The sequence below is a fragment of the Vanessa atalanta genome, chromosome 9, assembly GCF_905147765.1.
Source record: "Vanessa atalanta chromosome 9, ilVanAtal1.2, whole genome shotgun sequence".
Classification (NCBI taxonomy): domain Eukaryota; kingdom Metazoa; phylum Arthropoda; class Insecta; order Lepidoptera; family Nymphalidae; genus Vanessa; species Vanessa atalanta.
The window spans coordinates 7,060,587-7,079,692 of NC_061879.1; the positions used below are offsets into that span (position 1 = coordinate 7,060,587).

A 19,106-nucleotide genomic window follows, 5' to 3' on the forward strand; every position below is an offset into this window, starting at 1 on the left:
GATTAGAAGAATTATAATTCTTATGAGGTACCCACCTCCATGACTATTAGGTAGGTTGTACTGGTTCTTAAACTTAATGTTATCATTACTTTTTCTTCAAACGATCATATTGATTTTAAATATCGTAACCATAAAGTAACTAAAATAAATCTGCGAGTCTTACCTGCGCGCGTGAGATAGTTCTGTGATCCGATGATTTAGTGAGAAAATCGTGGTGGAGAGTAGAAATTATGCATTGTATAAATGTTTTCTCATTCATTTTTTATTTATTTTACATTTTTTTTTTCTTAGGTCGAATTTTATTAATTTGTTTTAATTCCTAAATCTTACATCACCGCTAAACAAATATTATTCTTAGAATACGTTGTTATATATTTTATATTTGATTTACTTAAATCATAAATGAATTTTTTTTTATTAAAAACAATTCCCAACCACGGTTTACATATATTTGTTTGTTTTTATCTGATTGTATAAACAATATCTAAATATCCAAATATTATCTTCTGTCATTATAATCCATTTAAATATATTACTACAAAAAAAAAACTAGCTGTAAAAACGATTGCGACTAGATTTAAAATAATCAATAATATTATTATTACGAGAAATCATGTATGATGTATTCTTCTAAATAAAACTGTATATAAAGGCCACCTATTAGCGAAACGGTTAAACAGTACGAAACAACTAAATTACGCTGGCATGGGACATTGCTATATGTCGACTTCAGGCGCTTTTATTGATCGTCCACTAGATGTCTGGCAATACTTCCTGTAAAAACCTATTTATGAATTTTTATAATTTTATTTTATTTAAAATATATATTATTTAAATTATATATTTATATGCTTATTTAATTAACATGTAGTTGAACAAATAGGCATTTGTTATTGTTGATTCTTAATTAGATTTTTATTTCTTTCAACCCTATAAATAGGCCATGGCTGAAAAGTTGTTTAGTTTAGTATTTTTTACCTCATAACTACAATGTTTACGGTTTTCAATTCATTGGTAGGTCCTCAAACCTGTTCAACGATGTACAATATGACAAGCTAAGAACAATCATCATAAGTACAAAATTAATAAAAAATACTTATCAAGTTTTTATTTTATTATTATTAATAATAATAAAATAAAAACAAGGAGCGCTTATTATTTGTATATGTTTACTCCATGATCAGTTAATATATTTTTCTTAATTATAATATTCAGTTACTCTGAAATATTTTCTTAACCGATTCCTCGATTTCTATTCATCTGTTATACTGTCAGTTGAAACATGATTAGAGACCATAAGATAGTTTTAAAAGCAGGAAAAGTAAAAAGACTCGATAAGGCAAGTTGAATCATGTATTATGTTTAGTACAGACTGTTCGCCCTACGTCTATTCTGTATGGCTGGGTGACCTAAATATCAACAGTACTGACACCTAACAAGCTGTCAGATTTCCATTTACTTTGGTGACAGGCTGCGATGTGAAATCCCCTCAACATTGAGAGCACTCTCGTTACTAATTAGAGATTAATTGAGTCAGGGTGTAAGAGCCTTCATAGGTACTTTATTAAGAACATTAATGTACTACTTTGACGATATTTTTTATGAACTTTGATGAATATCACTATTTAATTAACTCATTAATGTGTGATTCAAAACTTTTTGATATTTTCAAATGTATTGTATTCATATTTGGGTAATTTGGGCAAGAAAATGTAAGTCAGTAAATCAGTTAGCCGCGAGTCGCTGTCGGTGTTGCACGCGGCGCTATGTTCCGCGCAGTTGCTGTCGGCTGGAAACGATACTGGTGGGGCACAGGTACGGAACTAGTAATCACGACATCCTCAATTAAAAATTTGAATTTTCCGTAATAAAAAATTGTTGCACATAATTTTTTTAAAGAAATTTTTACGAGTAGAAATTTTACCGCGAAACTTATTCAAATCACTAGAGCTCAACTCGATTTTCTGATGTTGAAAAAAAGTGATGAAACATTGAACAGTAAACGTTAAATTAATCGTGATATGTTTGGATTAATTTCAAATTATAATATATTCGAAAAGGTATTTAGACCGATATTTGGCAATAAAATCGCACAGTGAATGTTTGAGTTTAGTATGGCTGAATGCCCTCAACTATTTACGTTCGCGATCGTAAGTCTTCGTTGCGTCTTCGGTAGTTTTCGTAACACGTGGTCGTGCTCTTGACAGGTGATAGCAAAACTGTTTCGGCCCAGTCAATGACATTGAAAAATGTAACGGTAACGCGGAACTATTGCGATATTCGGTAATAATCTTTATATTATTTTTATCTAATCTCTTAAACTGATTTATGAGATTCATTTCATTTTATTTAATATGATTATTATTCTGCGTCCAAACGTTGAAGGCTAGATTACCTATTCCTAGTATAAGTGTTAACATAGCATTAATATTTTTTATGCTAATAGCTAATATCGATTTGCATATACAATAAATGAGTGTATAATAACGTATAATTATTTTAATTAAAATAGTTGTAGATGGTAGAGCCGAGAAGAGACACTCAGTGCGTTTATTTATTTTATATTGGTTTTATGTTATTAAAAAATTGCATAGCCTATGAATACGGTTTAACGGAAAGATTAAAAATTAAACTACTACTTGCAAGTATATTAAATTACTTACTAGCGAATATTTAATCATGCATTCTTATGGCACAATTTTAATAAACCAACCAACGTGTTATTACAAATGATTTGTAAACTACGTTGTTATTAAAACTAGTCAACCGTTGATTTCAAAGTGAACTCGTGTTCAGTATATTAAATAGAATATGTTATTTATGCGAAATTAGTTCGCATTCATTTCGATGTAACATGGTATCCATTATGAAAAGATATGTAAAAATTAGTTTCCTTTCAACGTCCGTCAAAAATCCTTCTTATACAACATAAAATATATTTTATCACCATAAACTTTTGCAAATTAATAAAAATGGCAATGAACTACGCTTTTAAAACACGTAAGTGACAAGACAAAATATTCTTAGTGTTCAATACAATTAAGTGAATACTTTTAAATTATTGTTTTATTTAAATATAAATATTCATCACAACAAATTAATAATTATATTTTAACATTTCAAAGTAATTTTAATAAAATACAGTTTTCAATAATAGTGAAAATGCCACGGAAAATTCTTTTCCCTGTCCGTTTTATTTAAAAGCATCTAGTTTCAGCTGTTAGGTTAGGTTAGATTAGTATATATACACGTATAGTATATATATACGTGTCATAGACAAATACGTGTAATCATATATGGATTACTAAATATCATGTGCTATATTATCCTTTGAGTACGAGTACGCAGATTTTAAAGCAATTAGGTATATATATTTTAAGACCTATTCGAAAATTATAAATCAAGAGTTAATGAGTTTTCCTTATGTTTTATTTAATTTATATGGTAACATAACAAACCGTCGTACTGTTAATAAACTATACAATATAAGATTTAAAATTAACATGGTTACTTTTATTACTACAAGTATTTAAAACGTGATATTAACCATGTTTTTTATTTTTATTTGGTGGAGCTCGATATTTCGACATTATCTACGAATGTCATGTTCACGATTCCATCTAATAAAAATAAAAAACTTTGTAAATATCCCGTTTTCAATACTTGTAGTAACGTTACAATAGTATTTTTTTTTATATTATTATCTAAAATCGTCGTAAATAAAATATTCCCATAATATCTATATTTTATCTTATTTATATAAGAATCGCGCTTTGTTTGGAAACAAAACGTGACCAGCGACAGTAACTACATTGTTAAATTATGCAATGTCGTATATTTTCAATGAAAACACTACTTTGAAACGTGTATTTGTATTAATTTATTCTTAGAACTCGTTTTCACCTCTAATATTGTGATGACGTATTTTAAAGTTATTATAAAAATTATCAACCTTAAAGTCAATGTCAACCTTGATACATCATTATATAACAATTTTAATTTATTATTAAATTTTGTGCATAAGCTGGATACATCCTTTACCTGTTTTCATGGTTACGTCTAGTCCTTTTTTAAATATTATTATAGTCGGTGGCGTAGCTATCATAGGTCCAGATGGTGTAGCGCACCAGGGCACCGAAACTCAGGGGGCCCTCTAAGCTAAGCTTTATATAGAGATGACGTATGGATTTAGCCTACTAATTTTAAGTTCAACTCACTGTATCCTATTCTTATTTCTATCTATAATTTTGAAGGGCAATATAAGTTAAAGAGGTGGAAGAAGATTATTTTTCTATAGTCCGGGGCCCTTGCCCACCTAGCCACTGATTATAGTATTAAAAAACTAGCTGCTCGTCACATGGGTACAATAAGGGTACATACTCGGTTTTACTTTATTATAATAATCTGTATTATAGATATAGATATTCCTCTTGAATCACTCTGTTTATAAATAACAACCGCATTAAAATAAGTTGCATAGCTTAGAAGATCTGAGCGTAGAGACGTCGGTAAGTAACTTATATTCATACTATGTTGAGATGAATTATATTATATTACTTAATGTCAGACAGGTAAGTTAAGTAGTATCTGGGTAAGTCTATAAACATTTATTTATTAATAATAAATTCATATTTAGAATTAGATATGATATTTAAAAAAAAAAAAGATTTTAAATATGAAGTTTAATTATAAAAAATTTTTACACCAAATTTTTTTAAAATCAAATCTTTATTTGTATACAAGCTAACCATCTCGATTTCGTCTGGATGAAATAAGATTTCGCATTTCTGATGGTCAATGTACCATAGATACATATTAACACAATAACTTACATTGAGAGCAATGAGACTGTATCACGATTGATTGCCTTGAATATTCACATGCCAGTATATCAAGATCAGAGCTGTTATGTAAGAACTAACTCGAGACTCATCGCATAACACGATTGTGAAATGTCGAAAAGTGATATGCGACTTTGAATAAAATTCTTATTTTAAATTATTTTAAGGATAATTTGATACATAATAGCGTAATTCGATTTCCAAAACTGAGCCAGTCGAATTACGAAGTGATATATAATAAGCTTAAAAGGTAAATGACAACATAATATTATTATATTATATTAAATATTTTAAATTGAATTTGAATTCAAAAAAATCTCATATATTATTATTTAAAAAAATGGCCTTTTTAGCAATTATTATATAATACTATGTTGTACAGTACATACATCTATAAACAAAAATCGTTAATAATTGATTATCAACTTTAATTGTTTTATATTTATAGCAATTTATAATGAACTTTGAAATAATAATCATTATCCTCACCAGAGATCCTTTTTGAACATATTTGTGTAATCAGTGCTCAACTACCCAATTATTTAGTTCGTTTTTGTTTTAGGGTTGCCACTTTAATGTTTTAGAAAAGAAGAAAAAAAAAATATTTTTTTTTATTTTTACTATACACAGATTACATAACACTCACATTACATTATACATACATTGCCTTTGCTTTTTTTTAAATAATTTTATTTCACTGACAGTAAAAAAACTCGTCTTATAAAAAATAAGTAACAATTATAATTTTTACGCTTTTGTGTGTTCATCAGTCATGTTATTATATGTTTTAAAGGTTAAAAAATCTATACATGTATAAAAATTACTGGCCAGATGTTATATGTATGCGTCACTGGCTCGGCTTCAATTAACCTCATGGAGAGACTTTGATATGGAAGAATCAATAAACGCACTGGTTACATTTAACTATTCTTCTTTTTATATAACCTTTGCGTAACATAACATAAAAAAACATAGCACGATATAAGATATTATAAATTATTTGTAAATAGTTAACAAACAACAATACTAGCGAATCTCTTCGATATATTTTTGTTTTAATTTGAGATATGTATATATTTCTTATTACTAATTTAACTTATTCCATAGATGCCGTTTATATCAATTATTGTTTTAGTAATCCTAAAACTGTCATTATAGTCTTAATATCAAAGTTGTGTGTTGTGATTACCAGTGTAATCCATCAGTATGATTTTGTTAAATTTTTTTTAAGTTTTGCTGTTAGTGTGTCCAAATAAATAAAAAGAAAAAGTTACGTCCGAACAAATAATTATTTATGTCACGTCATCGTATACAACAAACAATTAATCAAGTTACTGAGTGGAGTTTTAATAAATGCTCTTTGTTCAACAGTATTAATAGATTTTCAAAGAATAGTAGTGTAGTGCTTAATAATATAATATAATTATGTGATTCTTTCACAACAGCGGTGGATATAGATTGTATAGTAAAACAATATTGTATGATCCAGTGAAAAAAACAGAGGACTGTATTTGTATGGCCTAAACGCATTTATTATTCATAATAAGTATATTATCGCGTACGTTCGTGCGTTGCGTTGTGCTAGTTTATTTTAAAAGACGAATAATATATCATATCTATACCTACGTATAATATGAGGTTTATTTAAATGGAAGCTGTGATTGTAAAGACAAAAATGCAATGCGTTTTGAAATGATCGTCATTGGATCAACTTTAAATCGGCGTAACCTCAGAACGGATCAATATTCACTTGGTACAGTCTGCTTGCTCGTTCTACTAAGCATATGAAACACAATTCGTATAAGTTCAATGTAATACGTACATGTGTTTGTATGCGTCAGTCAATTAGATCTGCATTTCATTCCAATCTGTGATTGTTATCACAAGTTAACACTATACCAAAATATAGTTACATAAATTGAAATGATATATATTTTCTTAAATAATATTTGCAATAAAACATTACTTTGTCAAGATGTTTTTTTTTTTTATTATTTTTAATTGATGTATTTAACAAAATAAATGAATATCTATAGTAATATTATTAGTGCAAAATTTGTTGCTGTTTTACGGCCAAAATACTAAACCGAATTTAATGAAACTTGTTATAAAGCAAGCTTGAACTTCGAGAAAGGACAATGACTTTTTTGCCTTTTGTTCCTAACACCTGACAACCAACACATAAAACACGATGTCAAAGCGGAACATTTAAGGAGGGTTTGTGTTAACATATTATTTATTGTAAAAAATACATTTGAGTGATAAAATAAAATACTTTAAACAGTAGATAATTATGTTTTATTAAGATTGTAATTTACAATTTATAGAAATATTTTGCGTTACTATATTATTCACACAAATCGCTAGAACAACCTTATTTTATTTCATATCATAAAATTGACACCGCAATATTTTTCCGATTTGCTAATTTTCAAAAATGTTGTAAATGTGTATGTAATTCATTTATTATATCAAATGTGTGAATACATTTCATTTAAATTAATTAATTTTTCCATCCTTAACTATTTTATTGTTATGCGCGTATAACATTTTGTTTTGAATTTGGAAGTAAATAAATTAAAAATCTTATATTTTAATTTCTCTGTATCCTTCTTGTAAATATAGGTATAAGTTACACGCGATCAGAAAAAGATAAAGGAGTAGTTATTACTCGACCGAGTCTTTTCTGTACTGATAAATAAGCAGATATTTTCTTAATAATACCTAATTAAAACTAATAGTCCACTGACTTATACTAGAAGTAGCAACGCTTTTTGGAAAAGGATAGAGTTCATAATACGCACTACGCTTCACAGTTTCACCTGCTTAATATTTATTATATTGACTTGAAATGCGTGAATTTCATACTGTTTTATTTCATAAGGAACTGCACGACTCTATTATATAATAAAAACCATCAATAGAGGTAACATTAGCATTATTCATACGTAATAGTGGTTTGTTTTACGATAAACACTATCAATTACCATAATAAGGATTGCATAGAATAAGCAACTTCATACTAACACGATAAATATAATTTTTAAGTTGGGTTTTATATAGAGAGCGTTTGTGTGCTAAAGGATATTACAACACTGATGACTTTTTAGTTGACTGCACACCTTGGGAATGAGATGATCATCATGATCGTATGTGTCCGAATATTTTAACTGAATTATATACAGCTTCCACCAACTGATTAAGCTGAATTTTAGAATATATGCAACGATATGATACTATGGAGGTGACCTCATGATGAGAGTCATGAAAACTCCTTCTCTACTCGAAATATCTCTGTCGTGTTTGTCATCATAAATTCAACGTAGTTTTGTTTTTTTCTTTATTTTAGATCATGGCTTGCTTTAAAATTTATTATTATTAAGTTTCCTAGAACATCAATCGTCTAACAAACACGAGCAAAAAGCTTTTGTTTATATAAATTAATATTAATTTTTTGATGTTCATGTTATATATACATATATATTTAGGATACATAGTTGTATAGTAGGACATTAAAAGATGTACCCACTATGAGTATTACATTATGAAAACGAGATGTCGTGTCGTTTGATTGAAAATGCTGCTAGCGTGACACAGTCCAATCATTTACGCTAATGTAGTTTATCACTCACCATTCTAATGCCCTTCGGGATTTCTTACTTAATAATCTATTCATATAACAAAACTGAAGGTGCTAGACAGATTCAAATTGAGTCCTAATTTAATAAATATACATATTTTAAGCGATTATTCCGTTACTGTGACTTATATGTATAGTGTGACTAAATGCACCAATCGAAGAATGACCTCGTATATGAATATATTCAATGCGATTTATTAATAGCTATATTATGCAGAACGGATTTTTTTTTAAATTAATATATATTTATTTATAGGAAATATATATACTATTCCACTTAAAGGCGTGAAGGGGCATCTTGAGGGCCGGCTTGGCGAGGGCGACTAGTGCAGTTCATTATTTCTTACTGCACTGGCCGTCTTCGAGTTTGAATTCCATTACCACTTACCATCAGTTGGAGTAAAGTCGATATACCTACAAATAAAATAGAAAAGAATAAATTTATATATAGTTTAATTGTTCTTAATCAATATCAACTTCCCCAACTTTCAAAGCGCGCATTTTTTCGTAAACGCATAATGAAAAGGTCGATAGGCCGTAGATTATTCAAGATCTCGACCAATTAATGTCAATTCAATGTCAAAGTCGTTCATTTGTCTTTACTCCTCCTGTGGCTGGAATAGGCGATAGGTAGTCTCATCAATTATTCTACCGCTAAACATCAATACTCTGTATTGATTTGTTCCGATTCGAAGAATCAGTGAGCCAGTGTAATTACCAGCACGAACGATATTATCTTATATATCCAGAGTTGGTAGCATATTAGCGTTGTATATAATTGTAAACAATGTATCTTACAGTGTCTATCTACAAACTCCGGTGACTTTTCAATGAGGCAAATCATTTATTCTTCTGCCCTTTAGCTAAAAGATTTATAGACTCGGTATCTATTATAACATTATAATTTTTTTTTTAAATGTAGTATATATATTATATATTATTTGGTATAAAGGCGCTGCTATCAGGCTATACCTACTAGTCTGATTTCAATTGTATATAGCCCATTGACTGCGACTGCGAGAAGTTATATTCTACATTAGACTAAAATCTACAAAAGCAGAGCAGTACCTAACGTTTAACGCGAGTGAAGCCGCGCAAAGTAGCTCGTCATAATATATGAATTTAATTTAAACGAATGTTACTCTGTTCGTACTGCTTGTGTTCCTATAAGATTAATTCGATTTCGTTGAAACTTTGCAGTTGTTGTGGTCTCTTACATGAATGTTTCGAACAAACCATCAACATACTTAAAGGTGACGCATACGTTGTATTATGTTGAAATGCTAACTTGAAACGAACAGGCAAGTTCCATGAATTCGCTTAAATGTTTAAAATGCATAAATCCGAAAAAAAGAACAAGCTAATCTCGTAACAAAAACGCCTCGTGAATACTTCGAGAATTAAACACTAACACAAATAACCGCTTTGACCCAAACAAGTTTACGAATAATAAAAAAAAAAATCTGAGTAAGATCGGAAATAAAATACTTTCACAATACAACAGACACCACATTACCAAATATCATTATAAATTCAATGTTATGAATGTTGTAGAATAACCGGTTTTTCTTAGAACATTAAAAAAAAGTTTCTATAGTCAGTATGATGGTATAGTGAAACTTGGCCAGTGTGTGAGTTTCTAAACAATCCCAGGCAGGTAACACAACTATACCAATAGGAGAGGAGACTTTGCCCAGCAGTGGGTCAAATATACAGGCAGTTACAATTGTAACACTTATACTCGTGTATTTATAGCAGTAAATAAAACGAGTACATAAATTCTCTAAATATAATATATTCAACATGTTAAATAAATAAATTCTTGCTCTTTAAAATGTTGTCAATCTTATTTGATAAAAAGAGAGCAAAAAAAAAAGAATTTTAAATACGAAATGTAGGTCAGAAGCCCTAAGGTGCTTGATCTTAGAAATGCAAACGCTTACTTCAGCGTTGGAGGCAAAGAGAAGAATATAATAGGCATCATTAAAGTATTTATGCCTTTTTGTGAATTTAAAAAAAATTAAAATAATTTTTCTTATATTATATTTTAAATTGAAATATATTCATTTCAACCACAAAGATATTTAAAAGAAAAATAGAATTGTGTATACAATTTGGGTTTCTATTAAAAAAACTAATATTTTTCTTTGAAAATCATACTTTCTTTAATGATAAAGGTACAAATTTTTATCTATTACGAATACCTATTAATAGTACTACTGTCTGTCTATCTGTTTTTGTAGTTCTTCATACATATATTTCTGCCACTAACAGTTTTATCTTCTTTCAAAAATTAAATGAATACGTCAGTTAACTCCTTGCATTTTTACATTTTAATATTTTATTCGTTCGTTAATTTAATCGATATAAATATTCGATTTTATGATAATTACGTTTTATCAAGAATTAATCAAGTCAAATACTTTTCAATGCGCATAAAATTAAAAAAATAATTATGAATAAAAAAGCAAGGAGATTAAAATAATTAAAAAAACAAACAGATAATATTGTTATCTTTCCGGATTTAAACGGAAAATGTTATCGATTTTTATCTCGCATGGAGTAAGTAATTTTTACTCATATCAGTAGATAAATTATCCGAAAATTATTGTTCATAGATAAACTCAGATGATTTATGGCTATTTTGTCTAGCATGATAATAGAATTAGAGATTTTAGGGTTCTGTCGGCAAATATGTAAAAAATATTACAAAATAAATTTAATAATTTGATATTTTCTTCTAGAGAATAATCTTTATATTGTAATTTGTTGCCATAATTTTATGTTTGAACCCGATTAACCGACATGTTTGTTTTGATTATCTTGATTCAAACGATAAGTTGCTTGTTATTATTTAACTTATATATCATAATTTAATCTTGTTTGTGCAAAACACACGTTACACGTGGACCAATAAGATCTTCAAGTATTTGTTTGTATTTACAATTCATCTCCTGTTCTGCGGTAAAGGAATAAATCGTAAGAATATATTCATGTTTCGGACAATATTTAACTAACAAGCAAAGTTTAGGATAAAATATAAAACCATTTACTGTTTTTATATATTTTTTCATTATATTTTCTCAATTATATTGATGATTTACCTTTCTTTATTTTTTTTCTTTTGTCTCGTACGGTGTATATCATTTTAGTATCTCATTATAATCCGCAATAGAAAAAAAAGATGAAGCAGAAAAATTAATGAATCAAACATTATACTTATTCTCCATCAGATAATTCATTGGTGATTGTAAATTTCATATGTATATATAGGCAGGTATACAGAATAAATGCACTTGGAAGTAGGGCTTTTGCTAGCCATTCTTGGTAGATTTCCACCAACCACAAACCAATTCACTACATATTCTAACGATTTAGTATTGATGTGTTAAGTGAGTAAGTGTGTGAAAAGTGAGTAAGCCCTATAAGTATAGGCAATGAGACATAAGATCAGATTTTTTTTATTAACTCATTTAACGTTGGTGGTACATTGGCGATATAAGAAATGTTAAATATTTCTGACTGCGCCAATGTTACCGCTACGGGCGATGCTGAACACTACCGCCACGTGGCCCATTTGCTAGTGCACAAAACTGTATAAAATTAAAGAAAACGTATGTCACGGTATATATATATATTTAATGATATATGATTCATTCATGATCCATATTAAATGATTCTTTAATTCTTCGTGCCTTGGGTTCAGTATAGCCTAAAGATGTGAATGGTTTTTTTATTATTTGGTTAAGAGTTATTTATTTACACTGCCAACGTCATATTACTGTTATTATCTATTGCATACGTTGCGATATATAATTAGAATCCATAACAAAATAATAAACCGATTATAATTGTTACTTTTGCAACTTAAGACGTCATATTTAAGGTCAAATAGATCTTAAGTATTACATAATAATATAATATATATATACGGAATTAAACCTTCAACTTATCAACAAATCAGAGTATATAAATTAGTTAAATTGTAAGTCGTTACTTAGACATGCGAACATTTTCTCAAACGATCTATTAAATTAAACACAGTGAATCAAAATAAAAAACAAATCTCTGTGAATGACAAAAGCCAATTGCACTGCGATGAACGTCTTGTGTAAAATTGTTTTCGTTTTTCAAATATTTTTTATTGCCAGTGCGAAGAATGCAAATCTCATCAATCAATTGGAAATATTTAATTTCATTTCACCTGGTATGTATTCGCTTTATTAATATATGGGCCTCATTTTGGTAAACAAAATATATATGACATACATTTGAGTTACAATAAAAAAATAAAGTTAATCAGTGTAGTTCAAAATTCGACTTAAATTCGTCGGTATACAGCTTATGACGAAATGGCATACTTTTATCATACAACCTTAAATCAGTGTGATGGAATAAACTTAAACATTGTTAAAGTGGCACACCGTTTTATACATGGTGTTTAAAATTCATGATATCGAAAAAAAATAAAAAAAAATGTTTTCATTTCAGGAATATTACCGGATCGAACAAATCGAATAGAAGATATATATCTACGTTTTTATAATGGGTATGTATACTCATTTTATTATAATATGGTACAGAAATTAAAATCAATATTTTTCAAAAAGCTAATTATTAAAATAGCGTGCAATTGAAAATAAACGATAGATGTCAAACTAAAGCTTGCTTGTAAAACATTATAATATTTCGAAACATCTAAAAACAAAAAAAAATCTCGATTTTTTTTTTTTTTAATAAATTAGTTACAAAGAGTGGGAAATACCCATAATGCAATGGTCTTGCTCGCTAAAGGCTAATCCCCGGCCTTAACGTAATAATATGTAAATAATATACTCAATTACATTTATTCCTGACAGCTTGCTAGATACGGTTACGATAATATAATATGTTTAATTAAAGACGCATGTAATAAATAAAATATTTTATTATTCATTTTAATCCAAGTCATGCACCAGACGAACCTCGTATTTGGTCATGGAGTCAAGTGCTAACTGCACTTGACTCCATGACCAAGTCAGATTGAAGAATAGATAAATTTTAGATAAATTTTTAATTCATTAAAAATTGTAAAATGAATGACTAACATCGCTCTTGGAAACATACTCGTAGTTTTATTTAACGTCATCATCCACTAAGAAAGTACCTTCAAGAAGGACATGACAAACTAAATTTGTATAATTTAATCTGAATAAAGTCGGTACAGCTAATAAATTATATCTTTATAGACATCGAAGATGTTCTAGTGTTTATTATAGAAGTAATCAAATGAACTACTTCTATAAATAACTTGTATATTATTAGAAATTTCCTTCCGTCCATAGATTGACAAATGAATTCCGATGAATTTAAATCATTTAAAAATAAAATTTGCTAGATGCAACTATTAATTATTTCTTAGGACTCCAAATCACTGAGAAGATAGAATGTATGTATAATGTATATCTTATACAAAGGTCGAATACGTGGGAAAATAGTATTTATAATTCACCTCGTGTTCGGCCGTGAACGTAAACGGCGATAAAAAACCAAATTAAAAAAAATGGACACATGATTAATGCTTATCCACCAAAAAACGGAACAGTGTGATGAAATAAGCTCGAAGTTCCATTTCTTCAAAGATGAGGCGGCACAAAAAATTGAAACGCTATTCTCAATAGGGAGTTCTGTACGGGCGGTTATCTTATGCTTATTTTTTAATGTAATTTCAGAAACTTATTCGAGGAATATGTGGACATACCGCTTAGCCAAGCAAGTCGACTACTCGAGGTTAAAGGCTTCGAAAACAGTAATCCCACCGTCCTTTACATACATGGCTTCATAGAAACGGCTCAGCAAGAAAGTGTACAGGTATATCTTTTATTTCCATAATAGTACCTAATTAAAACTTAACAAGTTTACGTGAAATTTAATACATCAATAACTTAATTAAGCCATTGCTAGCAAAGTGGAATTTAATGTATTGAATTTGTAAATGCAACACTCATTAACGGACCGAACTTAAAAATATATAATAAATAAATATTTTCGTAAATGTATTATATTTTTATTAGACAAAAAAATATATTAATTATAGGAAAAAAAAAGTTAATTGACATGCGTTAAAATGTATGTAGTTACAATCTATAACACTTAGTGACTGGTATAGAAGCAACTACAAATGATTTAATCTAAAAATTAGAAGTAGAACTTCTAACGCCTACATAAGTACACGCATCTTTTTTACGACTTGTTTGACTACTTTACTTTCAAAACTTGACCGTAAGCCTATTAAAACCTTGAATTGACTAAAGCTGTCGTTCAAGAATACGCGACGGAAAATGTTAAGGATATCCATTACTTAAAATATAATAATTATCTCATAATTATCTAATTACAGGTCATGGTGAATGCGTACTTAGAATCGAGACCGGCGACAAATATTGTATTACTAGACTGGTCCAATATGGCTCATGGCTCTTATTTAGTTAATGCTGCAAGGAATACTAAAAAGGTAATTTTTGTTCCTATAACAACACAACCTAGAAAGAAATGTTTTTTTATCTCCTTAGTCTCTTTGGAATCTTGTGATTTTAATTCAAATACTATTTACAATTACAGGTCGGGATAGCATCCGCGGAACAGATAAATACTTTAATAGAATCAGGCCTACAAATGGAAAAAATGCAGATTATAGGACATTCTCTTGGAAGTCACGTAGCTGGTTACTTAGCGAGAGAGCTCAAAAATAAATACAACAAAACTGTTAAAAGGTACTTAGTATTCAACATTACAAGAATGAAGAATGTTTCTGTATAACTTGGAATTTAGTCTTTTATTTTTTAACTAAATTGTCTCGAATAAATCATCTATTTTAAAGTTTCAAAGTATATTAAACGTATTTACTTTCAGTCGAGCTATTTTCAAATTAACAATAAATATCGAACAAGTACTTAGTTGTTTTATCAGACTAAAACCTTTTTTTTTATCTATGGGTGTTTTTATGTTTCGGTTTCAAGGTCCGACAAACAAAAAAATAGTATGTACATTAAGCTATAATTTTCCATTGTTAAAAAAAACCACGTGAACACCGACTATGACTAAATCACTTTTGGATACTATTGAAATAATAACACGAAATTATGCTTTGCAACTTTATATCATATATACAGGGGAGAGGGTTCAATATACACTTATCAGTGTAAGTTTCGTTCTTAGTTTACCTGATCTCAAATAATGGTGTTATTAGTTTTTTTTGGACAAGTTTAATAAAAGCCTTAAAAAACGCAAGGTAAACAGGTGATCTCGTACCTTTAGGTGGCTCATTCGCCAGTGCCTATTCCAATTCGAAATAATAACAAAATAACATTTTATGTACGCGTATCATTGTCAGTATTATATTTCTAATTTTACAATTATGATCTATACTTAGAAAGGGGTAGAATTTGTTTGTTTGTCTGCAGGCGATAATCTCCAGTACTAAAAATCTAATTTTAATAATGTTTACACTGAGGAAAGTTTCATTATTCGTAAGGTATAAATTATATGATATACACACAATTTTCTTTAGTAATTAATTTCACCCATGCGAAACTGAGGCGGATCGCTAGTTATGAATAAAAACGTTCGTACACATCCTCTTTAAGAAAAGAAATTCAAATCGTTGACTTTATGATTTCAGGGTAACAGCACTAGACCCAGCGTTTCCCGCGTTTTATCCAGACGGTGTTGTGATGGATCATGTCACGGATAAGGACGCAGAATTCGTCGATGTGATACACACTGATGCTGGCGGCTATGGTGCACCAGTCCGGACTGGCACAGCAGACTTTTGGCCGAACGGTGGAAAGAGTATCCAACCAGGATGCCCTCGATTCGCGCCAATGCCCCTTTCTGACGACAGTAAGCAAATATAAATAATATATTAAGATATATTTAACTTTATATATTAATATTGTTTACTTTTAAATAAATGACTATCCGATCCCCTAAATGTTACCTAAAAGCTTCTTATTCTGCAATACATAAATTATATTTTTTGTTTCAATACATTTTTGTAAAGTACTTTGTTCAAATCAATAATATAAGCACTAAAAAAATATTTATTAAAGATTATTTCTAGATATATATTGCATAACTTTTTATGTAATATACAAAATTGTGGTTTACCTCAATTAGCTCAAGCTCCTGCACTAAAATGTAAAAAATAATGCGTCTCTGACTGTGTTGTTACAGTGTGAATTCAAAATTATATTTTCTAGTGTTTAAAAAACAATATAAAAAATATGTAATAGGTGTGACATTTTTCACGTGATTAAAATTTTATCAATTTTTTTACAGATCTTTGCAGTCATTGGCGGTCTTGGAAGTTCTACGCTGAGTCAGTGCGGAACCCGGAAGCTTTTCCAGCATCACCAGCTGATTCTTATCACAAATTTAGAGAAAATCCGACACCAGAAGTTGGAATGGTGTACATGGGAGCGGATTGTGACACGAGGTTATATAAGTCACTTAAATTGCTTTTTTATTTTAATATTATTCTTCAATTCTGTAATATGATATAATCAAGTTGATTTAATTCATACTAAATATACACTTTTAAACTCAAAAACCTTGAGTACATATCAAAATAGACAAATATATTAAAATGACTACTGTGGCCACTGTTTAAATTATCATGTTAGTTTTAATGGTAAGTCAAGCTCAAATTAAAAAAATTGTTCAATTCTTATTATACACTGAAAGGCCGTACTTACGTTTGGCGGTAGAACAACGTCTAAGCACAAAGCCAAAAATAACCACCCATTTTTTAAAATTGTAAACTAAATTGTTTTTTTTGTTTCAGAGCTCGTGGATCATATTATTTAACAACAAATGGCGAATCTCCGTTTGGTAAGGGAATGGACGGTATTTACACGAAAAATAAAAGTAACAAGGGAAAAAATATATAAAAAAAATAATATATTATTAGAAAAAGGTGATTCTACTTAATTACAATATGTCTTCATATTACAAAAAGGACCAAATGCTTAAAAAAATTACTATTGTAATTAAAAATGACATTCTTTAGGTGTCTTGTTGGTTCAAATAAATATTGGTCCTGTTATACAGCATTATATTATTATTATAACACGTACCTGCACAACTAGAATGTAAGATCATTATACAATTTATATTTATTATATTTGATTCGATGTTATACTTCAAAGTAATTATACTTTAATTAAAATCACATTACTAAAGCTTTATTGGTCTATGTATTTGTATTTGTGAAATTTGTTTATATAAAACATATCAAAGAACTAAATCTGTTAATTTTTTTTCTATTTATTCTATTTGTTTTACTTATATATATTATAGATTTTTTAGATAAAAAGTTCGTTTATAACTTTGCTACATTTCAATGGCAGGAGTAATAATAATCAAACGAATCCACTATAGATATTACCATCAATTCAAGGTCAACGTTGCTAATTTTTCTCCCCTCCTCCTGCCATTGGAATTGACTTTTTTGAAATGTACATTTAATTTATGTAATTATATCACAATGCATAGTTTAATATAATGAGATGGTTGAAATCAAGCCAATGAAAATTTTGTGGGCTGTCTAATTTTGTCTGTCTGTATTTACTGTGATTTAATGATTATAGAATATATTGTTTTGTCATCAAGCAACAAAAATTGCCCCTTATATCTGTGTATTCCGTGATAGAACCAAAATCGTGAAAAGATGGACTCAATTTCTCAACAATGTATTTTTAAGTGTTTGAGTATCGAATACCTAATAGAAAGTATGCCAACCTGTTTGGAACTTATTTAGTAGAGATGTAAGAAACGCCTACAATTTTTTTTTATTCAAATAATGTACTTAATTTTTTTTTCATTTTACGGGTATGGAATGACACTTACTGTTAAATGTTACTATAACTTTATTTTAACACAAAAAGTTATATAATTTAAATGTCAGATGGTTGTCTTTTTTTCAAAATTTACAGGTCTTTTCAGCAAAATTTATCAAAAGTACGTAACAATTACTGTAAAAAATTATAAATACAATTTAAAATGATTGTGTGTTTCAATATACATCATCTTTGTTGACTATTTTTGAATAAATGTTCATCGGTTATATAAATTCTATTGAAGTTGACAATGGATCATCACACTGGACAAAAAACTTTAAACAAAGCAATTTCTGAATAGGATATTGTATAATAATTATTACATTTGTAATATGAATTTAATGCAAATTTGTATTCAATGATTTTACTATTTTAAAATGAATATAAACTATTTTTTTTAATATACTTATCTATGTTATTTTAAATATAATTACATCCTATTTAGCAAACGCCCGTTTAAATTTTACTGTAACAGAAAATTTTCAGAAAAAAAAATGTATTGTATGTTTAGTACCAAATTTTAATATAGAAATTCACTTAGTCGTTTTAAAACACAATAAATGAGTAGATTATACGCACAATATCATATTACAACGAATGTAAATTTTAATAGAATTTAATTAATTAAATTGTAGAAATTATGTATATAAATAAAAATAAATTGACCAAAGTACATAATTGTTATGATTAATACTTAAAACTAACCCTTTGAATCTTTGACTCAATCTCTTCTTGTGATAAATTTGA

General features: G+C 28.6%; 1 protein-coding gene across 2 annotated transcripts; it reads left to right on the forward strand.

The window, feature by feature from the left end:
- The first annotated feature begins 1,726 nt into the window (after positions 1–1,726).
- Positions 1,727–19,024, forward strand: LOC125066526 (inactive pancreatic lipase-related protein 1-like). Of its 2 annotated transcripts, none has more exons than XM_047674629.1 (8): positions 1,727–1,815; positions 12,973–13,030; positions 14,193–14,331; positions 14,861–14,974; positions 15,082–15,233; positions 16,142–16,362; positions 16,801–16,957; positions 17,306–19,024. In XM_047674629.1, the coding sequence occupies exons 1-8, from the start codon at positions 1,767–1,769 to the stop codon at positions 17,409–17,411; spliced, it is 996 nt and encodes a 331-aa protein (XP_047530585.1). In that variant the 5' UTR covers positions 1,727–1,766; the 3' UTR covers positions 17,412–19,024. The 2 variants fall into 2 exon arrangements, with proteins under 2 accessions (XP_047530585.1, XP_047530584.1); XM_047674628.1 differs by lacking the exon at positions 1,727–1,815 and adding an exon at positions 12,461–12,688.
- Positions 19,025–19,106: the final 82 nt, after the last annotated feature.

What these genes read in the sequence shown, in the direction of transcription:
- LOC125066526 (XM_047674628.1), top strand. Translation starts at nt 12,556, where the DNA reads ATGACAAAAGCCAATTGCACTGCGATGAACGTCTTGTGTAAAATTGTT. An exon ending in TACAACAAAACTGTTAAAAG is followed by an intron (nt 15,234 to 16,141) that starts GTACTTAGTATT and finishes TTATGATTTCAG; the next exon opens with GGTAACAGCACTAGACCCAG. An exon ending in AATGCCCCTTTCTGACGACA is followed by an intron (nt 16,363 to 16,800) that starts GTAAGCAAATAT and finishes ATTTTTTTACAG; the next exon opens with ATCTTTGCAGTCATTGGCGG.